This window comes from Belonocnema kinseyi, chromosome 2, assembly GCF_010883055.1.
Source record: "Belonocnema kinseyi isolate 2016_QV_RU_SX_M_011 chromosome 2, B_treatae_v1, whole genome shotgun sequence".
NCBI classification, from domain to species: Eukaryota; Metazoa; Arthropoda; class Insecta; order Hymenoptera; family Cynipidae; genus Belonocnema; species Belonocnema kinseyi.
The window spans coordinates 68,892,380-68,917,969 of record NC_046658.1 but is presented as its reverse complement, the minus strand read 5'-3'; the positions used below and the strand labels follow the sequence as shown (position 1 = coordinate 68,917,969).

Here is a 25,590-nt window from a genome sequence, read left to right as displayed (position 1 = left end):
TTAACATCATTACTGGATGTTAAATCGGATTTTTTCTTAAATTTTCATCTTAATATCATTAAAATCCCAAAAGTTATGAGCGTTAACATGAAAAAAAGGCCAAAACTTTTAATTTTGAATATCCACCAAGTTTTTTTCTTTAATTTTTGAAACATTATTTAAGGGATTTTCTTTCAACAACTAAGAGAAAGGATACTAGATTTTTTATCAAAATAACTAACAATAAACGAAATTCTGTAGATGATTTGACATGGAATGGCTAAAGAAAACGTAAAATTTCTATAATTTATAAATATTACTCAAATTTATTAAAATTTGAAAAATATCCAGTTTAAAAAAATTCGATAAGCATTTACATATTTTTGAAATTTTGGGACTTATTTCCGCTTAGGGCAGAAACTAAGGAAAAAATGTAAGAATATTTTAAAAAATCAAAATGAGCAGATTAACTTTAAAAAATGTTAATTATTTCTAGAGTAACTTCAATTTTTCGAAATAATCGAAATTTGACTTTTTTTGTCACATCTTTTTATAAAGTGGACATTTTGCCTTCAACTTGAGCTGATTAGACGCAGAATTGTATTAACTTTCGGGCTCAAAAAAAAAGGAGAGTAAATAATTTCCAACGGTGGTGTACAGTTTCAAGTGAAGAATAGTGTAAGTTAAATACACATTTTCTAGGAAGCAGATAAATATCAGAGTTGCTAAAAGAGTCTGGTTACAAAATTCCATGACTTTTCCAGGTATAAATTTGAAAAAATTGCATCTTTTTTTTTTAATTCACCTAATTAAATTTAATTATAACATATTATAATACAATAATCATAGTTTATCAATCAGTTTTTTTGAATTCAAAACAATTTTCTAGAATATTTGTGTCAAAGTGAAAAACAAGTATTGTGTAACCATAACCATATTATTTTGTTATTACTTTAAGAACAATGATAGTCGAACTATTTATGCAAAGATTTGGATTACATTTGAAAATAATATCAATCTAAAAAACTCTGAACTTTTAAACAAAGTTTAAATAAAACTTTTAGATCACAAGAACTAATAAAATTGTCTATTATAAAATTTATCAAAATTTAATCAGTTCACGAATTTCTTCTTCAAAATTTTCCAGTTCCTTTTTTAATTGAATCTTCCATTTTTTTCAATTAATTCTTACACTTTGTATGATATAGGCCTTATTTTTTCACTTTTCAAATGTAGAATTCGCTATAAAAATACTAAATTATTATGACTTTGAAATAGAGACGATTATAAAAGTTCCAGTCACTTTTTGAAAATTGCATAACTTTTCAGACCATTCAGGTTTTGTAGCAGCCCTGCATTACCAACCGAAAATGTCTTTAACTTGAAATTAACACATATATTATTATTTTGTTTTTATATAAGAAAAAAAGTTTTCGTGATGTTTAAAGCGTTCAAAAATAGTACATTTAACCCTCTTTTTTCTTTCTAAACACAACGAAATAATTTTTTTCTATGAAAGCAGAATAATAGCACATTTCTTCGTTTAAAGCTGAAGATACGCCAGATTCGACATATTCAACTTTTACAAAAAGTGTGAATTTCTATTCAATCCAAAAAACATGTTCTTTGTGTGCAATTTTTCAAAATATAAATTCAACAAAAATTACTTTCCTAAATTCAACTAATATGAAATTTTTGTTGAATTTTAAAATCCACAAAACAAACAGAAAATATTGCCCAGTTGAAAAAAGATTTTTCAGCTGAGTAGTATTAAAATTCAATTGAAAAAAAAGTTCGAAAACGAACAGCTCTAGTCTTCAATCTACAAACTACTGACTACTCAATACTTATACACATAATTAAGTACCCTTTTTACACAACTAATTTCTTTCAAATCACGGTATCCTGATAAGCCGGAGGCCCACTAAGGACAAACTGCCTCTGGCTTTGCCTCACAATGTCAGTCCTCTGAGGCACCTGGGGAGTGGCCCTAACACCATGATAATTGCTGTAACTCGACCTGGCACTCGCAGGTCGATTACCATAAAGATCATCAACATCCTCCCCAGCTATATTTTGAGTACTCGTTGGTTGGAAAGTAGGATTGCTTTGGCCGGTTTGGCCTTGCCACTGCATAGGTTTCAACTGATTTCCTTGCCAGTTGTCTGTCAAATGTCTCGTCGAACTGCTACCATCCCAGTGTGGTACATTTTGATTCGTCAAGTTTGTACTGTTGGTGTAATTGGATTCCCGATTCCACAAAGCTGGCGAGGAAACAGCCAAGTTCATGGCTTCAGGTTGCCAATTCAAGGGTCTGTCTCTGTCCCAGTTGTTGGCAATTCTGTCGTAATTTAGAGTCCCCTGAGACAGGGAAGTTACATTTTGATTGGTGAGATTGCTAATCGAAGAATTTGCATATAGGCCTTCTTGGTGGTCCATAATGCGATTCACGGGGTTTTTTCTTCGAGATTGTCGAACTGAACTTCTTCGACTTGATCGTCTTGTTCCATCGCGCGAAATTACTGAACGTCGTTTTACCCGACGTGGAGTCATCGGCTTGGGGGAGACACTCTCGTCCTGGATTGGAGGCTCCGGTTGAGAGTATTCGATACTGTAGAGCGGGCGGGGTTGCTTCTTCTTCTTCTTTTTAGTGTGTACTGTTGAAAAAGTTCCAATTATGAGATTTGTGTGAATTTTTTGTTTTTATTTTGGTGTTCAGTTCATGCTCAAAGATTCAAGACGGAGCTTTACTTATTGTTTTTTAAATTTGAAGCCATTCAAACTTATATTTCAAAATGTTAAACATATCTTCTGAGTTCAAGAAAAACTGTGTATGCACATATAACTCACACATTTCATAAATGCCTAGAGGCCAATTAAAAATTTTCTAAATATTACTAATAAATCAGAATAATATCCTAAATAATACTAATATTCAAAAAAGTAATCTACAAGGATGAAATGTACTTTTTCAACCATTACTAGGTCTATTTACTTTCTAATCAATATAAGTCCAACCAAACAAAATTTTAATTTTCTACGAGAAAAAAAAATTTACTACTTGAACGTCTACTGGTGCATATGATAAAAGTTGACCAAAAACCAGAGTGTAGAAATATGTTAAGAGAGGAAGAGCGAAGTGAAGGGTTAATAAATAAAAAAAAAGCAAGCAGTAGTGTTGTAATGCACATTTATTGTAGCCACTGAAATGAAGTGAAATGAGAGATACATTACTTAAATTGATATAAATCAAGGTACATCTTGCTATTTACGAAATATAAACTACAAAATAGTTCGCAAACCTAAATACCAACATAAAATTGATCAAAAATAATTTTTTTTAAGCCAAAAAGTAACAAAACTAACAAATTTAACGCACTTCTTAAATTTTCTAGTATATTTCTTACAAACATAACGAGAATGTGAGCACTTTTGTCTAGCTTATCAAAATTTAACCCTTTCGATATCAAATGAATTGAAAAACGAAAACCACTCATTTTACATATTAAATAAAAAATTATAAATTCACAATTAAAGTTAACTTTTCAAGATAATTTGTTGAAATAATTTAACTTCCTTAACGAACATAAATAGCTAGGAAATATAATTATTTTTTATTGTAAACAGCGAATGAATTAAATTTGTACTACCATGCAGTGGAATATAATCCGTGATGTAAATTAAATCGAAGCTCTTTCTAAGAACCATAACCCATTAAAGAATGAAAATCTAATAAAATGCAATACAAAATGATTTAAGTTTTAGAAAATATCGGAAACTAAACACAGGAAATGAGTTTCCCCTGTCAGACAGTATCACAAAATAAATACTACTGCAAGTCACTCAAGTCCTTTCCTTGCAAAACTATTGTCAATTTACATTTATTTAAATTACGTGAAACTTTCAATTCCGTGTCGCTAGTTTCTTAACAATCTCTACAAGAAATTAACATCGATCGATGCTTTACACTGAAAAAAGTATTTTCATAATGTTTTATAAAAATGAAGCACTCGGCACAACTCTTTACAATTTGTCTATGTATCACAGTCTCTAGAAAATCATTAAATCTATCAATGCAGTCAGAATTACGCCCCAAAAAGTTACAGAAAAAGAATAAACTAAGAGTCTAGTAGAAAAAATATAATGATAATAAAGAAATTTGTGTATTAAAAACTCGGTTACTTTCCGAATGAACGTAAAACTGCTGCGCTGCAAGCAGAGCAAATAATATAAATAAAAGGAAATAAAATATTCATAATTGAAAGGATAGATCCTTATCTGACTACGTTTTGTAATTTGTATTCTAAGTATTTGGCAAGAGTAGGAAATATGCGATACCAAATTAGGAGATTTCTTTTTAAATGTTTCATGAAAGTTCTCCTAAAGCGTTTTATAATTACGTAAAAAAATATTCCCAACTCCAAATTCGGGGTGCCCAGCGAAAATTAGATTTAAAGTTCATTTAAACTTTCTATTTAAAAAATCTTCAATATTGATTTTAAAGTTTCAATGATAAATTATTCAATATTGAACGCTTTAAACATAAAATTGTCTAATTTAGATTGATTAAAATTAACTGTTCAATACCTTGAAACCAATTATTCCTATTAAATTAAAATGCTCAAATTTTTAAAACATTACTAAGAAAAAAGTGAACAAAAGTTGAAACGGTGGATTTTTTAATCCGCTAGACACCCTGGAAATCTTAAAGAGAAAACGTAGACTGTAGAGGGAAATTGACTAATTGTACACACATTAAAATATCATGTGCTATCAACAACGATACAAATAGCTATTTACATTTTGTCAGTTCGTAAATCATGTAAAGTCTTGTAACAATATTATGCCTAGACTCTTAAACCTGTAAAATTCTTAAAAATTAGAGGCAAACATAGAGAGAGGCCTGCTATCTCTTTTACTTCTGCTGGCACCCTCCCTTCTATTTAAACTTTGTTGCTGTTCGACAGCCAGTCTTGGATCAGAATAAAACGACCTTAAGGGCTGTTCTCGAATATAATCAGTGAAAACCCTCGGCTTGTTAGGAATTTTAATTTGCTTATTCGTATTGACAGGATTCGATTTTAATTTTTGAGCTACGACTGGGCTGTATCTTGACGAATAAGAATGATTAGCTCTATTTTTTAGATACTTGTTTCCGGATGCTTCTTCCAACGAATCATACTCGTTTATTGGAGAAACAGGCCGTTGCAAGTGATCCACTGGATTTGAATAGTCATTCTCATAATCTACGTGCTCAAAATTCTGATTGCTTCGATTGCTTCTGATCGTTTCGTTTCGAAAAATATGTCTACCACGACCTATGCTACTAATTAGCTTTTCACTGGGTTTGGTAAAAGTTGACTGATGCGAACTAGTTGTGCCGGAAGAGAAGTTTTGATTAGAATTTTTATGAGAGTAGGCAGGTGGTGGAAGAGCCGAGTAGCTAACGTACATGGGATGCAACGCCGTGTGGCCTGCCAAACCAAAGTCACCACCTCCGACAAAGTCAACTGAAACGTACCCACATCCTCTTAACTTTTTTTTATTTTTTTCATTTGAAGAAAATTCTCGGATCCGAGGTATTAAATTCAAGTTCGGTTAATTAATTTTCGTAAAAGAAAATTAAATTTAAAAAGAGATAAGACAATTTTGATTTTCAGGGTGGCCGTTTTAATCGCCGAAATAAATTCCCGGCCATTTCCCGTTTTTTTCCCGGTTCGCAAACATTTTTCACGGTCAATGAAATTTAAAAAATGGAACACTAAAGCTAAAAAATGTTCCACTTGAGGTAAGAAAAACTTAGCTACAAATGAAAGTACTCAAAGTGGAACTGTTAAAATTTCAACTTTTATCATTGAAATTTAAGTTTTTAATTAAAAAATGTTGTTTTCCAATGCTCAATAATTTACGCGTATAAAATTAAAGGTATTAACATTTTTCAATCTAGAAAAATATAAATCCACGTTATTATTTTCAATGCTCTATATTAAAAAATCAATCAATGAACTTTAAAATTTTCAAAATTATATAATTTTAAGGAATTTTAAGCTAGAAACATTAAATATTAAAAAATTGTAAAATTTTTAACTGAACACTTCTTAAATTAGTAATTCAATTATTTTCTTGTTAGATAGTTTAACACCCTTGAAGAGCTTCAAAATTTCATTTTAAAATCTTAAGAAATCTAGAAGTTGTTTTAAATTTGTTTTAAATTTAAAATTATTTTGGAAATTTTTCAGAACTTCTGAATATCTGTGAAAATTAATTGAATTTTTTCTACAATTTTCAGAAAATCCTGCAAATTTTAGAAAATTTCTTCACAATTTGAATGCATAAATAATAATTGAACATTTATTATTTGTAGGCGAAATTTGAGTAATTTTAAGAGATATGTATAAGTTTTGAAAAGATTCAGACTTAATGTAAAACTTGAAATCATAGCCTAATGTAAAACAAAATGTAGATTTTCACACATTTTAAACAAAAAAATTAGATTTTTTTCAAGCATTGTGAAAGGCTTCAAAAGAATAAAAACATTTTCTTAAGATTCATAGGATACTTAAAAATAATTTTTCATTTTGAAAAATAATTTAAAGAGAATATCTAAAAAGGTTTTTTAAAGATTTAAACTAAATTGCCATAAAAAATTATATAAGATTTTTAAAAAACTTTCTAAAATTTGCATCATAATTTTTTATATTTTTGAAACTCCTAAATATCTCTTTAAAATTACTCAAACTTTTTCTACAAATGTTCATTTGTAAATTATACATCGATATTTAAACATTTCACTTACAAATTAGGCATTTTTCAAATACAACAATTAAAATTGTAACATTCAAAATTTAAAAAAAAAAAATCCAAATTTTAACGATTCCGGGCTTTTCTATGTCAAACAATTCAGTTAAAGATTCTCTACTCTTAAATATTTGGTTTAAATTTACTTGTCTTAAATGAAAATACAAATATTGCTAAATATTCAATAACTAATCTTTTTTTTAATTAAAAATTTCCAATTGAATGGATTAAAAATGGAATATTTTAGACTGAAACAATATTTCTAATGCAATAAAATCCTTCAATTAAGAATATATAATTATGAAGTTATTTTTAGATTGAAAATAGAGTTTCAAATTGAAACCATTAAAGTTCGAACGTTAAAATCTGAAAATTCTTAAATTTTGAAATGATTTAAAATCGTTTTGTCAAATCGCTTTTGGTCACGTTTTATTGCTTAAAGTACAGATTAATTTAAAAAAATTATTTATTTATTAAATAGAAATGTTTTCTCTCCAAAAGCTTACAAATGTAAGTTTAAAAATAAACAATTTAATTGGAAAAATTTTAAAGTAAAAATTCTGAATTACGCATTATAAGCTAAATAATAGCATAATTTAAAAACATAACAATTCAACTAATTATTTAAAAACTGTTGCAATCGAACTTGGACAGATTTTTCTTTTACAAATTTCTCAAATTCACGGTCAACAAAAATTCACTGTCATTTCCCGGTCTCAAAAAATTCCCGGTTTCCCGGTCTAACGGCCACCCTGATTTTGGAAGTAAATTAATAAATAAATTACAATCAGGTCTACTAAAATCAACGACTTAATTATTCATTTACAAAAAATAATATTTAAATGTAATTCTAGAAATCTCGCAACATTCAAGTCTTTATTTTTCAAACAGTTCTTCAAAATCAGTATTTTAATTAGATTCAATTGTTATGAAAGGCAAAATATTTAAACAAAATGCAATTTACATACAACATTTGATACATTTGAAAAGTAAAGACAATGAAAAATTAAAATAGTTAAGCTCGCAGTACACAAACCTTTTGTATCCCACAACTACTCTCATGCCAAAATGAATAGAGCGTGCAGATGAAATTTAGTTTAAGCAAACCACTTACCAAAAAGGAGGATCAAATCCACCAATGAAATCAACTGTAAACGATAATCCCCTTTTCAAGAAATAGTTCCATTTACCAAGAATAAAGTGAAGATTCGATCGAAACTGATTGGGAAATTACTAGAAATAAGAAATACCAATAAGCAAGCCCCATTTTTTTTATTGATTCATCTTTCACCAGAGTTGTGTTGTATTATTACTTCATTAGTAACTAAAAGCGAGTGATTATTGCTGATTGTAAGCATCTTCAAATCCAAGTTGAATGATAAAGCGATAGAAATTGTGAACTCTCAAGTTTTGCAAAATAGGTTTTCATAACTAAATTGAAATTTTTGAAGCGAACAAAGAAAACATACTGTAAAATAGAAATATTAATTTGAAAGTAAAACAAATGTCTACTCCCGATCTGAAATGTTCCCGAATTGAGGTCGAAAAAGGTTGATTAGAAAAAGTTATCCAATTTAGAGGAAATAGATGAGGAAGCTGACAATCTCAGTCACCCTGGCCACAAATTAGAGCAAGCGCGGCTGTGTATTCAGATAAAAAATGTAATCTTCAGCTTACATTAAAAATGAAAAACTTCCGAGACATTGAGTTTCTGAATTCGAGTAAAAACGTTTCGATCTAATACAGTTAACCAATTCAGACTAAATCGTCCAAAAATTTTGTGCATAGAATTTCACAGGGTTTGAAAATAGCCTTCCTGTAGCAATTAAAAATCGAATTTTCGAATTATTTCAAAAACAAACATTGTTCCCGAGATATAGGGAAGCTGTAGAAAGAATAAAAAAACGTTTGATTGAAAAACAATTTTTTACTTTTATGTTTTTAATGAGATAAACCCATTTTCAAAAAAATGTTGGTTTTCTACTTCTTTACTACCACCTTTCAACTATGATAAAAAATGTAGAAGCAAGTTTCTTAACTGCTGACAAAAATGATATTTTCTAGCCGAAAACCCCATTTTGCAAGTAGGCTGAAAATGGCGCATGAATTAAAAAATGCTGCGGGGGTGTTCTTTTTCTAGAAGTGTGAAGACTCTTTTACTCTCGTATAAAAAGGTTTTTGTGTACTTACTTCAAGTTTTTAGTAAATACATTTAAAGAAGATTATAATAAAGTTAGGAAAAGTTTTAACGTGAAAAGGCTGTATACTCACAGCTATCGTCTTCTTCGAGAAAAACTCGACTAAGGCAAATTCCACCTACGACTGCTATGATCTGAAATAAATTATTAATGAAAAACTGGTTTTACATTATACTGAAGTAGACATTTATATTAACAGTATGAATTTGAATGTACGGAGCCATACTTAAATTACGTAACGGATTATAGGGCCTCTCTAAAACTTACATTTTTAACATAATAGTTGCATTTGTAACCTAAAAATACAAATTCCCCACAAAAAGAGGGTCATAGTTTATATTTCAATAAAAAAATACGAAATTTATACGAAAAAAAAAAAAATTTTAAACCAAAAAGACGAATTTTCATCAAATACAGATTCTTCACTCAAGAAAGAAATACAAGTTTATCTAAATTGTTGAACCTTCAAGCCAAAAGACGAATTTTTTTAACAAAGATTGAGTTTTCAAAAAAGAAGATTACTTTTGATCAAAAAATTAATTTTCCACGAAACTGATGCATTTTTACCAAACAAAAATGAAATGTCAAACCACGAAAATTACTTTATGGACAAAAAAGGAGACTTTTCAACTTTAAAAAATCAATCTTAAAAAATGGAAAAGTTACATTTTCATTTTAAAAATTGATTTGAGACAAAAAAAGGCTTTACCACTAAACAGTTGAATCTTCAACCAGACATAAGCTTTCGCTTAAAAAAATTAAAACTTCAACTACATTATTAAAAATCTATTTTTAGTTAAAACTTCTTTGTTAAAAATTTGTCTTCTTTCCTTGAGTATTCAACTATTTTGTTCGCTAGATTTTGTTGAATCACTTTGTTAAGAAATCGTTTTTTTAAGATTTATATTTTCAGTTGAAAATTCATCTATTTGATGACTTTGATTGACTTTTTGATTGGCTTTACACGATTAGAATGTGAATTTTTAAACAAAAAATAAATTTCTATAAAAAAAAACTAGATTTTCATTTGAGAAGGACGAATTTTTAACAAAATAAATGGTTGAATTTCTTGTGAAAAAAGATTTCAGTTGACTTTTTGAGATCAAAAGATAAATTTTTTAATAAAAAATAAGTTTCTACGGAAAAAATTGAATTTTCAATAAAAAGACGAGTTTTTTCAACCAAAAAAGAATGCATTTTTAACAATATACTTAAATTCTCTACTCCATAGTTGCATTTTTATCCACGAAATATCAAATTTATACTACAAAAGATGAATTTGTAATGAATAACTACCATTTTTGTTTAAAGTTGAACTTCCATACTTAAAAGACTTCAGTTAATTTTTTTAATACCAAAATATAAAATTTAAACGAAAAGTTAATTTTGTACGAAAAAGTTAAATTTTCGACTAACAAAATTTTTAACCAAAAAGTATGACTTTTCAACAAAATTAATAAAATTTTTAACCAAAGATTTGCTGTTTATCCAAGAAAGATAAAATTTAACTTAAAACAGATATATTTTTAATTTAAAAAAAGTTTTGAATAATTGAATTTTGATCCAGAAACAAATGTCAGTTTTCTTTTCAACATCAAAAATTAAACGAAAGTAAATTTTCTAAGAAATAGTTACATTTTCAAAAAGACAGCAGAATTTTCAACCAAGAAGTAAAAATTTTCCACAAAATTGTTGAATTTTTAAACAAAAAAGAAAACTTATAACTAGAAAGATAGTCTTCAGGAGAAATATTTTACGATTTTGCAAAAATTATGTACATGAGTGAATGACCCCCTTCCCTTCCCCGTAAAAAATAATAACAAACTGTCTCACCCCCCCCCCCCCCCCCCCCCCCGAGCTTTTAAGTATTTTAAGTTCGATCCCTAATACAGTTAAAATTACTCAAAAGACAAGTTTTGTATAAAACAAATCCAGTTTTAAGAAATATAGAATGAAAAACATCATATAAAAACGTTTTTCTTATATGAAAAAATAAAATAAAATGTTCGCAAAACTTACGGATAAAAGGCATTGGGTGGATGCATGTAAAATTTCAATTACTTCGTATTCCAAAATGCAACCAGTTACGTTGGCAGGTCTCGCAGGTCTAAATAGTTCTGGTTCAGTAATATCATAACTTGCTTTACAGCCTGGACCATTTACCTGCCACCACGAAAAGCTGCCAGTCCCAAGATTCAGAATATCACTATTCTGAAATTCATTTAAAAAAATACTGTATTAGGAGAGAAATTTTTTAATTTTCGATTTAAATATTTTATTTTCCTGGAAATGGAATTTTTCGTAACTTAGGAAAGAATAAATGGAGAAATTGGACTAATTCAAAAGTTAACGTCGTAAATATAAATCGCAAGCTGTATTTTTTCAGTGATTCACAGGGAAACTGATAAAATGATCATGATGAAGTAAGATCTAATATTAAACGCCACTGTCATTTCAGTGTACTATTACTTAAAGAGTTTTTCCTTTCTAATATAAAAACAAACGGAAAAAGTTTACATTATTTGTTAATCAGTTTATATAACGGATACAATATTAGATCATTTCTAAGTTCAATAGAATGTAAGAGTACATAAAGTAACTTACCTTGTCCAACATCCCTGCACTGACGTAGAAACATATTACAAATATGTTCCATCCCAACCAAAGTGTGTTCCATACACAATACTAAAAAAATAAGTTGATAAATTTAGAATAATTTCAATAAAAAAATTTTTAAATTATACATTTAAAAGTTTTAGAATTTATAAATAAGCAATTGAATCTGGAATGTAATTTAAAATACTTTTTCAGGGTGTCTTAGAAATTTCGCCCACCTAATTCCTGGTTTTACACCGGTTGTAAATATAAAATCTCCTCTTACTAGAAACAAGAATAAAACGCATTTTACATAAGGTTTTCCTACGTGTGTTTTACGTGTTGTGATATCTTACAATATTTCAAAGAAATATTTTTCTAATTTATGGTGTCGACTAAAAAATAACAGCTCTTCAATAATTAACCAATAATCAATCGCTAACTCCAGAAAAATAAAAAATCTACATTTTGTTCACAACTTTTTGAAATCGTCAAAGGATTTTAATCATTTTTTTATCTTCTCAAAACTTCTAAATATCTTCTTAAGCTTACTCAAATTTGTTGTAACCTTGAAAAATTAAAAAAGGTTCCTTTAAAACCTTTTATATTCTCTTTCGAAATTTAAGGAAATCATTTGAAATGTTTCTCTTAGAACTAAGTTTTCAAGAAAAAAATCATATGAAATTTTCTGATGAATCTTGAGAAAACTTTTTTATTCTATTGAAACCATTTCAAATACTTAAAACCCTTCTAATTTTTTTCTTCTCTTAATACTGAAAAATCAACATTTTCTTTAAAATCCTTAAAGTTTTTCAAATTTTGAATTATTTTTTAAACAAAACAAATTTTCAACTAAATAGTTTAAGCCCCAGCGTATAAAGATTATTCTTCAACCAGCTGCATTTTTTTACCAAAGAAAGATGAAATTTTTACCAAAAGACCAATTTTCTATCAAATTGTTTAATTTTGAACCCGAAAATATGAATTTTCAACAAAAAAGTATATTTTCAACCAAAGATACGAGTTTTCAAATAAAATTATGAATCTTCATTAAAAAAAATTAAGTTTGAACAAAGTATATAAAATCTAAACTTATAACCAATTAGTTGAATTTTCAACCAGTCATGAATTCTCAAGGAAAAATGTAATAGTTGATATTTCAAGTAGCAATATTTTTATTTTAAATCAAATAGAGTTGAATTCATATAAAAAGACGAGCTATTCATCAAAATAGTTAAATTTTTAACCAAACAGTCGATTTTTACGCCGAAAATATGATTATTCAACAAAAAAATCATTTTCAACCAAGTAATTAAGCTTTCTATCAAAACGATAAATTTTCAACAAAGAATATCAATTTTCTACAAAATAAAAAGGAATTTTTAACCAAATAAATGTATTCTCTACTAAAAAATATAAATTTTTCACAAAAAATGGAATAGACGATTTTTCGAGAAAACAGTTAAATTTTCAACAACAACAAAAATGGATTTTTAATAAATTACAGTTGAACTGCACCATAAAAAAACGAATTTTCAACAAAATAGTCCAATCCCCAACAAAACAAATTAATTTTCGAACCAAAAATTGCATTTTTAACTGAAAGTAACATTTCTATCGAGAAAAGAATTTAAACAGATTCGATATATTCCTAAAATTTTGAAAAGTCGTTTAAAATAAAAAAATATCCTTAAAATATTTCACATTTTTTCGAGATGTTCAGAAATTCTATTCAAAAATTAATTTAAGATACAAAATCTTTTATAATTCAACCAGAAATCTGAGGACATTTTTTATTCTTGAAATATCTCACTTTTTTAATTGCTTTTTAATATTTTCAAAACTTCTAGGCTTTCTAAATATCTTTTAACATGATTAGATTTTTCTTAAATAGAAAAAAACGGCTTAAATTTTCGAACTTTCTAAATATCTTTATAGATTATGGCATTTTTCCTCAATGTTTTTAAAAACTCTGCATATTTAAAAAAAAGTGCCTTCAAATCTTTCGGATTCTCTTTTAACGATTTTTTAGATCTTTTGAAATATTATCTTAAAATTAATTTAGCAAAATAAACAATAGTTTAAAATGTTCACAAAATTATTTACACTTTTTTTTATTATCTTCAAATCTTTCAAAATTTACATTTTCCAAAAATTTAAATATGACTCTTACCTCGAATATGTATTCCGGGTTAATTCCCGACTATTTTCCGATTTTTACGGTTAGCAGATCATTTAAAACGGGCAGGATTTAATCAAATAAATACAAGAATTTTTAATAAAACAGCCAGAATACGATCTTGGTAAAAATCCTGATACATAAATTATATAATCTATGAAGTATAAAACTAATCATTAAATACAACAATTCCTCTAACAAATAAATCAGCTTTTGTTTTCACACCCATACCATTGCTCGGAACTTTCATGTAATAAATAAGAGAAGGCTTTCAAGAGAAATTATAAGTTTGCAAATGAGCACCTGCCATGGTCTGATGCCCAAGAAGGAAGAGATGTATCTCGATTTTGGATCGATCTCAATAGAGAGAAAGTAATACTAATTGCGAGATGAATATTTTCAAAGCGGAGAAACTTAAATATAAAAAGATGAAATGTTAGCTTCTTACAGATATGATGTACTTAGGCCGGTATTGAAAGGCTCCAAAAAATCCCAGGATCACGAAAATGATGTTGAAGAAGTTGACCAGTATCGGCACCCACATAAACCCCAGGAAGTCGAAGACTTGTCGCTCTATGGTGGTTAGCTAATAATAATAGACGATTATATTAAAAGGAACTCACTGATCAAAACAAAAGTTAGTATATTAATGTGCGGTAGGCCTTTCCTGAGTTTTTGATATTTTTATATGTACCTGAAGTTCTGAATGTTCAAATGAACGAAATATTTTTCGATACTTTTATTGTACCCATAAATATTGTTCTAACTGCAATTTAAATTATGCATTATAATTCTTTCCCAACAATAAATAATTAACAATATAAATTAACAAACATTTGAGCACTTTTCCTGGTTTGCAATGTCATCAGTAAAAAATATCGTTCATTTGAATGTTCAGAACTTCAACAACATTATTTTTATTAAAATCTCGCCAACATGTTTTAGTCGAAACATGTTGGAAAAGGCATACGCACGGAAAAAATTAAAACAATATAAGTTAGTGTAGATGGTAAAATCTTCGTATATTAACGAGATTAAAAAGAATATAAAGCTAAGAAGTCGTCTCCAATTCTACTGGTCCGACTTGTAAGTGATCTTAATTCTGAGTAATTGCTCTGTGTTCCAAATACTTCGTTAATTATCATTACGAGGCGACCAATTTGTGTCTGTATGGTATAATCATTTAGCTCGTAAAGTGAGAGAACTATCACACCATTTTTGTACTTTTTTTGTATTAAAAGTCCTTAATTTTCAGATTTATAACAGTTGAAATTGATTAGTTTTTCAGTCATGTAGTCGAGGACTGGCGGACCATCGCGCCGCCAGAGTACTTTTATCTAAGGCTTTCTTAAAAAAATACGTTATGCAAATATATTTGAAGGGTTGCAGTACATAACTAGATAACAAACAAAATAGGCATTTTTCAGGAGCGAAATAACATTCTGTAAAGTCGAAATCACCATTGAAAGAAAACTAAAGTTTACTCCCGAGCTAAAGTGTTTCTAAATTGAGACCAAAAAAGTACGATTAAAAAATATTATCCAGTCTCGAGAAATAGAATGTGGAAAATTACAATCTCAAACTGACAGGAGCCTAAAATGTGAACAGGCTTGGTTATGTATCACCATAAAAAGTGGAATTTCAAGTTGCCACAACAAATAAAAACTTACTCCCGATATACTGAGTTTCTAAATTGTTTGAAAATGAGCCTAATTAGACAAATTTAACCAATGCAAGTAAATCATTGAAGAATTTGGAAGTACAAATTGCATGGGTTTTTGAAAATCCTCTTTGGCTAACGAATAAAAATCTACTTTTCAATTTTTTCAAGTAATAACAACTTGCTCCCAAGGAATGGGGAGGCTAAATAAGAATAAACAAGTTTTTACCCAAAAAATTATTTTGTTCCGCGAAAATAAATGTTCAGTACGGCGGTATGGCACTGTGACAGACTACTTTTCGTTGAAAGTTCTATTAAAAGAAGAAAGGTTATATGTCTCTTTATAAATAAATGATAATAATTTTAGAAAATATCGCTTCTGGTCGCAAGGTACGAAGTTAAGCGAAAAAAACCTTATAAAAGTGGCTTTTTGTAGAAAGTGACAATTATAGATTTGAGTTTGTAACTTGATTGGTACTTCGGTGTTGAAAAAAGTGCTAAATAGTTTTGTTTAAGGGCTTTTCCTTTGAAAAGAAGAATTTTATTATTTTACTGTATTCAAAAACTTTTGTGATGAGGAAGTTTGTCAAAAAAAGGTTTTTAAAATAGTAGAAGGTTGAAGACTTAACACATATTAAGCCTCCTTAAAATAGACTGAGGATATTCGTACTGCCGCCTGTAAACAATCTTGCAAAATGATTGTGGGAGATGGAAAATGGTTAAAGTGTAATTTTTCGATAAATTGACTAATTCACTCAGAAATGATCAAAGAACACACTTCTGTTCTATTTATAATTTTTAGTAATTATTAAAAACAATTTCAGGACAATCTAAAGTTTTAATTTGAAAATAATCCTACTTCTTTATATTCTATCACTATTTGGATTAGTTTGAACATTTATAACTCACTTTTTCAAGTTAAATAAAAAATTTCTTGAGTTTTGATGGTAAATCATACTTCAATCTATATGTATTGATATTCTATCTTGTGGAACTGTATTATATAACCAGGAAGTGACTGAAAGTGGGTAATTTTTATGTTTGAAAAAGAATTTGACACTTGCGCTTATGGCAATCCTCAATTTTAAATGCGTTTTTTTTCAAAAAGCAGCTTTAAAAAATTTGCTATTCAAAAGTGCCTTAGCAACTACTTTTTTAACCTAGAGGATTCGATGTGGACTGACAATGTAGGAATTTCCCCTTTTGGCCCTTTCCTTGCGGAGCGTCATATATTATGAATCAGAATTTCCCGAACACCGTAAATTACGCTTGTGGGACTTTCCCAAATTGTAAATTGACTTTTTTTCTTCCTTTTAAACAGAGAAATGATGAGAAGGATTATACTTATATTATCTGTTTCGCATGATGTTTTTTAGAATAAATTCTTATGTTTTAATACTGTTCAATATTTTCATAGATTTAAAGTACGAAAAAAATGTAGTTTTAATTGATTTAAATTGACAACTAGGTGAAGTCCATGCTGTTTTTCCACCCTCTTACTCAGGGACGAAGAGAATTAAATTTATATTTTCTATTTCATGTGACGGGATAAAAAAAATTATTTTAAAATACATTTTAAGTTTTTGTTCCATTAAACACATTAAAGAATGTGCATCTAAATAATTCAGAGTACAATAATTGAGAATGACAAGTACTAGATATTGTCTTTTTCCCTCTCTTTTTCTCAGAAGTGATGTTAAAATTTATGTTTCCTGTTTCGTGTACTGTTTTTTTTTATACCAAAAGATCATTCAAATACTTTAGAAGAAAAGTTTCATTTTGTAAAGAACTTTCTTTGGGTCAAAAAAATGTTTTTTCTTTATTCGAATGAAAAATTTTTCTTAATTGAAAATGATTTTCTTCATCATGAAGTTATTTTTGCTTTAATGAAAAAATTATGTTAAAGAAACATTTTCTTTAATTCTGACTCTGAACATTAAAAAATATATTTTCAAATCTTGAAAGTGTAGCTCATAATGACCGCTCGCTTAGTTATTTTTCTCAGTATTTTCTATTTTAAATGCTATCACAGAAAATGTTTTTTATTTTTACTGTAAAACTTCATTTTAGGGCTTTACCTAACGTGCCTCAATTTATTATTTATTACCTGACAAATTTAAAACTTTTTAAGACAAATTACATATGCGTAAGATTGCAAAAACTTGTTCATTCCAAATATCTTATTTTAAAATCGCGCACTGCAAAATAATTTTTCCAAATCTCGTGATTTTGGTATGTTGATGAACTAAGGATACCAGCTGGGAGGTTGAATTTTGGGGGGGGGGTCATCATCGATATTAACAAAGAAGAAGGTTTATATATCAAATTTTTTGAATATTTGTTACTTTATAGGAATAAATTCACAATCATTTCCATAAGTTTTTATGACCTTTTTCATAATTTTTATAAGTTGACCAGTACCTTTACAGAAGTTTTAAGTAAATTTCAAGATATTTTCGGTAACTTTCAGGTAATTTTCAAGAATTTAATCTCCTAAGTCAGAGACAAAGTCTCAATAGTAAGTCAACACTTTTTGCATGACTATACAAATGTCAGTTTAAATACCAAAATTGAATAGTAAACGAATTCTTTTTGAAAAAGTGCAAATTAAATCATTTAAAATTGGAAGCCATTAAAAATGAGTTTAAGATTATTTTAGAAACACCTGCTATTTAAAAATTGTGCTACATTATATTTCCTATTCTCTAAAGTGCAAGATCAGATAACTCAATGGAGGTCAAGTGAAATTCCTAGCAAAAATGGGCATAACTGCAGTTCTCATTATTCCTTTGATCCTCTGATCGTTGTGCAATTCGTGAAATTAGTAGTTATATTAATCAACACGTAATGATTAAAAAATATGACTATGTATCAGACGTTAAAAAACATTGCATAATCTAAGGTTCTCTCAATTTATTTTTACAGCAAATTTATGTTACGTTTCTAGAAGACCGATGAACTTAATTCAGGTCATGTGAAATTATCAGCAAAAAAGGACATAACATTTAATTTTTCAATAACAATGACTCATTATGAATTCTCAATTAAGTTCATAATATCTAAAACCATTTTTTTCAAGAGTTTTGATTTTAAAAGTTAACAATTTGAAACAATTAAAATCTAATTGCTACCAGTTTTGAATGCTCTATAATTAAAATTCTTCAACCATTGTGGTTTCCTATCCGATATAAATTGTATTCTATTTTCAATGGCAATTATTATTCAATTTTAAAATTTTTAATTATTTATTTTTGAATGCTATCAACTGAAATTTGTGGAATTAAAATTTTAAAACGCTTAAAACTTAATGATTATTACATTTTTACGGGCCCACATTTAACATAAAAACATAAATTAACCAAATTAAGGATTTCAATTGGTAGTTTTACAATTTTCTTCGATTTAGATTTCAGATCAATTAAAAATGTTTTAAATTGTTTAACATGAAACCCTTTCAAATGTGAACTATATTCAATTTTGAACGCTTTACACTTTAAACATACAATTTCTCGAGCATTGACGCTTTTAATTTGAAATTATTGAATTTTCAGTCTTTTAAGTTGATATGCCTAATTGTTTATAGTTTATTTTAAAATTATAAGTTCTAAGGCTTAAATATGAATTATTTACACTCTTAACAAATCTGAAGAAACGCAACTAGAAAAAAAGAAAACAGGTACATAAATCTTTTAAAAAGTGAAAAAAACTTAAAATGACCTGCCTATGATTTTGACATGAAATGAAAATGTTTCATTGAAGTATCCTTGCTAGTTATAAAAAAAAAACATAAACAAAAAAAATGACAATGAAATTTTTATCGAAAAAGGATTGAAAACTTAATCTCTCACTATCAGGACTTCATAAAACTCGAAAAATACAATAATCGATCGGGCCAGGAAACAAATAGAATTGCAAGAAGTTATGTAAACAAACTATGCGATGATATTATTTATATCACTGCAAGTGCAACGAATAGAATCGAGGTCGAGTGCAGAGTAAAATTCGCAGCGGAAACTCGCAACCGCTTTTAATCAGGTTTTACCACTATGAAAATAATAATAAAAAAAAAAAAAACAGTAATCTTTACAGCAATCGGTAGATAAAAGCTATCATAGGTGGATCGACATAAATATAGAATCCTTTGTCATTAGGATAAAAAAAAAATTATTCACTACTTTCTCACGAGTCCTGTATGAATTCCTGACTTTCCCAGAATCGCGTGAATCACGCGAAGCTGGAAAGATCGTCATTAAGTAGTAATTCTGTCTCTAAAAATCGGAAGTTACACGCGAGTGTGAGTAAATGAAAAAAAAAAAAAAAAGTTGAAGATAAGTGAATCAGCAGACGAAAATTGGTTTGATTTGAGTGTTTTTGTATAGTTTAGGAGGTAAAGAAGGTACTTACAAGCTGCAGAGTGCATATTGTCAGTAGGAAATGTCTTCTGCTGCAAATTCCCATGTCATTTGGGCGAAAGAGTTGTCGTTAATGAGGCCTCACTCACCCAGTCACTTTGGTTGAATTTTGGGGTTAAAAATTTGATCACAAGAGACCGCATCGCTTCACTCTCGCGCGTTCCGATGCGCCGCCATTTTTCAACACACTACACAATGCACTTGTTCCTTCGCTTTTCGTGGGTGACTGAATGAAGTCACTTTTCTGTTTGCCTTGCACAATGCACTCTCTCTCTTCCAAGCAGCCACTACCACCCGTTGTTCCACGAGAGTGCACTTTACAAACCACAAAACTACCTGCTGCTGCCTGTAGACGTCGCACTGCTGCCATTTCAAATGCAAATCTTAAATTCAAGATGTTTGCATTATTTCAATATAAAAGGGCATACAAACATTTTTAAATGATTGAAAAATATTTCAGAATTTAATTAGTGCCCTTTAGTGGCAGAGATATTTTGTAGATACAGCGTAAGGGACCTAATTAAAAGAAAACAAACATTCGGGTGTTGTGGCTGCACTGGGGTACGGTAACGTGGTTGGCGCGAACAATTTGAATTCAGAAGAAACTTTTGCGATCTGGAAAAGTCTTTTCCAAATTTTTGTAGCAAGCTTGAGATAAATGGTGGAAAATTCTGAAACACCTGACCTCAAAATTTAAAAATTCTGTGAAAAATCCCCCGTTCTCTTGAAGATGTTCAAAAATAAAAAATTAAAAGACAACTGTTTTTAATCAAATTTCGATAAAATGAACAATTTTACGATTTAAAACTAAATTATGCATAATATTTACTTATTGAGGAAGGTTTTCTATTATAATATTATAATTCAAATTAATTTATTCGGAATTAATTTAAATGTTACGATGAAATTACAACATAGAAAATAAGACAATAATTTATCATTTTCTCAAAAATTATAGTCACGAGCTCTCGCATGCATTGTCATCGAAAACATGATTAAGTGCGACCAGTTGCGATATTGCATGAAATATGTCTTTAAGTGGCTGTTTTCAGTTTATTAAAATCTATTGATAAAAATTACGCATTTTCTACACCATAAATTTTGAAATAAAAATCATGAAAAAATAGTTTTATTTCATGATAAAATTTCTTTGTTAATGATTCTAAACATTATTGATAAAAATGAAACTACAAATTTTGTTTAAATATATTAGTTTATGAAATGTATGCAGCTTTTTAAGAATTTTTAAAGGTTTCAAGACAATAAAAAAATATTTGTAAAGATTCCTGAGAAAATTAAAACAAATTTTATAAAATCTCGAAAAAGAACGTAAAGTTCTTAAAAGATTCAAAAATAATTAAAAAACACTGCTAAATATTTCAAGAGATTTTCAAAATTATCGATAAAGAATCTGAAGGATTTCAAAATATCTTTTTTAATTTTGCAGGATATTTAAAAATATGTATGAAAAATTTGAATCATTTTAAATGAAATTTCGAAATTTTAAGAAATAAAATAAAAAATAATTAAAATTTTAAAAAGATTGCGAAAAAGTTTAAACAAAATGTACATGTTTCAAGTTTCCTAAAAAGAAGCTTTTTAAGAATTTCAAAAGGTTTCATGAGAATGAACAAATTTCAAATTATTAATTATTTTGCTAAATTAATTTTTTAAGAAAATTTGAAAAGATTTCAAAACGTTTCAAAAAATTTATCTTGAAAGATTCTTAAAAATTTTAGGAAAAAATGCGAATTAATTTTAAAGATATTTAAAGGGTTTAGAAGCTTTGAAAAATTGAAGATTTTGAAAAAATGTAAACTTTTTAAGATTAAGATTAATAGATTTGTCAACATTTTTTGTAATTTTTATGCGTTTGAAATCTTCAGAAATATTTTGAAGTTTTCTTAAAAACCTTGAAAATTATATTTCTATACGAATTCTTTACCCATACGGATTTTTTCATAAGACTAACTCTTCTTCAGCCTTTTCAGGGCTAACGTTACGGAAAAATCCGTAACGCTATAGCTCTAGCGACATATTGGGCCGGTTAGTTTTACGGAAAAGTCGGTGATACTATTCAGACCAGAGCCATTTATAAAACTTTAAAAACAAACTTAAAGTATACTTATATTTCCCCGTATCCAGATCTCATAATCTAATTTTAGCTTTAATGTGAGTTTAAAAATCTTTTAACAAATAAATAGTTATTAGAAATTTTTCTTTTGCATCAATAATGATTTTTCCCTCAAATTGAAAAACTCCTATTTAAAAAAAGGGTAGCAACTTCGCCAAATGTGTTCATTTTTCTATTCGTTGAGCCTATGTTCATATTAATTAAAATGTCAGATTACGTACTTCAAGAAAAAATAATTAAATGAAACATTAAATACCCAGTGTTAATTAATATAAATTTTTACAAATCTACATAAAACTAAGAACACACTTTTTTTGTAAACAATATTTTTATTAAGGAGGTTATTTTTAACAATTCTATTCAAAACTTAATGATGGAAGTCATGAAGTATACGAAAAGTTAAATCATATTTTTAATGTTCCATATGCGTTGAAGATCTCCTGTTTTTATTTTTTATGGTGCCTTAAAATATGCAAGAAATTATCGAAGGACGGTAGGCATGATTTTATGTTTATATTTTTAAATATGAAAATTAATTTATTAAATTTCTTAATGTATACCATATTTATTGCTACTTCTGAATTTATTTATTTAAATGCTAACTTAATATTTGACTGAGTAATTTATTTACAAAATTAAAGTGTGATTAGTTTCCGAAGAATTATATTTTAATTCACAGAAGAATACAACCAAAGCTCTTTGTCCTTAAAAAACGAGAATAACCTTTCGCCATGCGATTACTCTTATCTTTTGGATAGAGGTGATAGCGAAGACATTAAAAACATTGCGAAATCAAAAGCAAAATCTAAATTCTTGGGGAAAACGTCATTCACGACCAAGAGAGTTAACAACTCAAAGCCCAAGAACGCCGCAAAAAAATACAAGCCAATTCAGAAAACCCAAAAGAACAAATCAAAAATATGTAAAAACTATAAAAGAGGTATTATATATAATTGGTTTGTTGTAAGATTTTTTTCTTCTGAGACATTTTGAATCAAAATAATTTAAGTATTGTAATTTACAAAATACTGATTTATTTTTGCCTGGCTAATATTGTGCAAATAAGGAACGTATTAATTCAATATAATTTAATTAATAATTAATTAAAAAATCGCAGGCTATATTTTCAAATAGAAACTTATCTTTTTTGTGAGCCATTTTTTGTCAAAATAATTAAAGTATTATAATTTATAAAGGACTTGCTTATTGTTGCCTGGCTAATGTTGTGCAAATGATAATATAATACTTCAATTAAATTAAATTATTGATCAATTTAAAAAAGCAATGTATTTATTTATTATCTTAGGTACGGCATTGTTAAAATCAGCAGAAGGCACGTTTTACGTGCACAAAGTTTTTGGGGATGGCAACTGTATGTTTCGAGCTATGAGCTTTATATTATGGGAAACTGAAAATGAATACAAAGCTCTTCGAATTATGGTTTGTGACAATCATATGCCCTTACTCTTATGAATTGATTTTTATATTTTATTAAAATGCCCCAACATTATTTAAGTAGTAAAAAATTCAAAACAGGTAATCAAAATTTATACCTAAATCTATTTAAATAACGATACAATTGAGAAGTATAACTTGATTCTAGAGAAACAATTTTTTAAATATCTAAAATCAATTTGTGTAAGAATACCTTTTAGCTATTCTTTATTTAAGAGTAAAATAAATTAGCGAACAATTTTTATTTTATATACAAATGTTTGAAATAAGAAAAGCTTGTTTTATAATCAAATTTTAACTTTAGACAAATTATTTAGACATTTTTTTTATCTCAAGTATAATCTTATCATTTTCATACTTATTCTTGATAGCAAATATGACCATACTTCATATTATAGAGGCTAGTTATCGAATCTTTGATAAGAAAGAATTGAATATGGATCCAAATACAGATAATCAGATTTACGTTCTGCTTATCAGTTTTATTGACATTCGCTTTTCAGATTATCTTTTACAGAATATTTAAATGTTAAATTTATCAAGAAAAAGAAGAGAGGGGTTACTAAATGAAAGGGGGGTCCCGAGTGATAGCTAGGACCCAAGGTATACCTGTAGGTGAACTGCCGAGAGATAGAGATTAGGGCAGAGCGAAAATGATCAAATTAGTCGAATCGCTTAAGCTGAGCGAATAAATATTTGTGGGTTGGCCTCCGAAAAAAGCAAAAGTAATAGTTTAAAATCGGTTAATATCTTCTCTTCCCTTTTATGATTTCAAAATTCAAATTTTTGAAAATTCCCAAAAGTTTATCTATCACTTTAAAAATAATAGCGAATTTTTGTATGTACAGTTTTTGCTAGTGAATAATAGTAAAAAAATTATAAATGGGAAAAAATTGTTTGCTTAATTTAGAATTTTTCGAAAATTTCCGAAAACATGTTTTTTGGATTGAGTCCTATGCACACATTTTTGAAAAAGTTGAATATATCGAACCTAACATTTTTTCAGCTTTAATCAAAGAAGCATACTTTTATTTCATTTTTTTGAGAAAAGAATTTTTTTAGTGATGTTTCCAGCATTCAAAAATCGTCAATTTTACTTTTTTGAGCTATTTTGACACCTTGCTAAGGCTAAGCTTTCAGACGCAAAAAATGATAGTGCTATTACGGCAAAGCGATATTTATGTAGTAATACTAAATTGTCAATGGTATCTCGTTTTTTTTCAGCGAATAGCTAGTATAGAGTTCACGAATGAATTTTTTAGACTTATTGGGGAGCAAACAAATTTTGATGACCATATACGCAATACAAAATATACCCCACCCTAATAAGTCTGAAAAATTCTTTCCTGAACTCGTCACTAGCTATTCGCTGAAAAAATGGGATACCATTGACAAGCAACCCCCACGCATTAACCACCCATTGAATCTTTGTAAAATCTTTTAAGCCTATCCGAAATCTTTTTAAAATAAATCAGAACCGTGTTTTTGTCATCCGCGGTTTATTTATTTCTGGTATTGCTGTCCCAAGAAGTTTCTCAGGGGGCATGGGGAGCGCGAGAGCGGTTGCGACTGTCGTGCCAGAAGGGCCGCAATGAACGAGTACTCATTGGAGTATATTGCGCAATATTGTATATTCAAATTGGAAACGGTTCAGGCGGCCCTGACTGTTTACGTTTCGATTCTCCCGATTTATGTACAAGGTGAGTGCGAGGCAACCCTCGACACTGGATCTAAAAGGAGAGTGGGTGTATTTGAAAACTGTAAAATCTTTGAAAAATCATTGAAATTTTTGTGAAATCTTTATCAAATCTTTCTAAATTCTTTAAAACTCTTTGTGAAATATTAAAAATATTTGTTGAATATTTGTTAATATTTGTGAAATTATTGAAATCTTTAGCAAAATGAATGTTTTACCTGTATTTATTATTTACTTTTTATTGTGCATTTATTTTTATTGATGTAATTTGTATTTAGTATAATATCATTATAATATGTACAAAGTGTGTCATTCAACATTATAAATTTATTCTCCTGCCCCCACCTATAGAAAAAAGGCTCTGTGGCTTCTGAATAGATGTACTCCTGAGGGAAAGGAGAAGTTCCGTGGGATGGGGTGTTCTAAAAGAAGATACACTCTCAAGGAATGAGGAGGTCATGTGGGATGGAGGGTTCTGGGGGAA

General features: G+C 28.3%; 2 protein-coding genes across 4 annotated transcripts in view; one reads left to right on the top strand and one right to left on the bottom strand.

Annotated features, from left to right (window-relative positions):
• Positions 1 to 1,085: 1,085 nt before the first annotated feature.
• On the bottom strand, positions 1,086 to 20,149 carry LOC117167278 (sodium/potassium-transporting ATPase subunit beta-1-interacting protein). Of its 3 annotated transcripts, none has more exons than XM_033352094.1 (7): positions 19,814 to 20,149; positions 14,198 to 14,335; positions 11,580 to 11,660; positions 10,995 to 11,186; positions 9,049 to 9,109; positions 4,860 to 5,489; positions 1,087 to 2,633 (listed from the first exon to the last, which is right to left on the bottom strand). In XM_033352094.1, the coding sequence occupies exons 1-7, from the start codon at positions 19,865 to 19,867 to the stop codon at positions 1,870 to 1,872; spliced, it is 1,920 nt and encodes a 639-aa protein (XP_033207985.1). In that variant the 5' UTR covers positions 19,868 to 20,149; the 3' UTR covers positions 1,087 to 1,869. The 3 variants fall into 3 exon arrangements, 2 of the variants coding, with proteins under 2 accessions (XP_033207984.1, XP_033207985.1); XR_004466376.1 differs by lacking the exon at positions 1,087 to 2,633 and adding an exon at positions 7,892 to 8,010 and having other exon boundaries at positions 5,372 to 5,489; XM_033352093.1 differs by lacking the exon at positions 4,860 to 5,489 and having other exon boundaries at positions 1,086 to 2,636.
• Positions 20,150 to 22,321: 2,172 nt separating this feature from the next.
• LOC117182592 overlaps positions 22,322 to 25,590 on the top strand; it is a 4,279-nt gene continuing 1,010 nt past the window's right edge. The window contains exons 1-3 of the mRNA XM_033375687.1: positions 22,322 to 22,448; positions 22,635 to 22,895; positions 23,262 to 23,395. Of these exons, the coding sequence (XP_033231578.1) occupies positions 23,330 to 23,395 (66 nt within the window). The 5' untranslated portion in view covers positions 22,322 to 22,448; positions 22,635 to 22,895; positions 23,262 to 23,329. The remainder of the gene's footprint in view (positions 22,449 to 22,634; positions 22,896 to 23,261; positions 23,396 to 25,590) is intronic.

Bases quoted from the DNA above. Each gene is read 5' to 3' on its own strand.
- LOC117167278 (XM_033352094.1), bottom strand. From the start codon at position 19,867: ATGGGAATTTGCAGCAGAAGACATTTCCTACTGACAATATGCACTCTG. The intron at 14,336-19,813 runs GTAAGTACCTTC...TATTATTATTAG, and splicing joins CAATATGCACTCTGCAGCTT to CTAACCACCATAGAGCGACA. The intron at 11,661-14,197 runs GTAAGAAGCTAA...TTATTTTTTTAG, and splicing joins GGCCTAAGTACATCATATCT to TATTGTGTATGGAACACACT.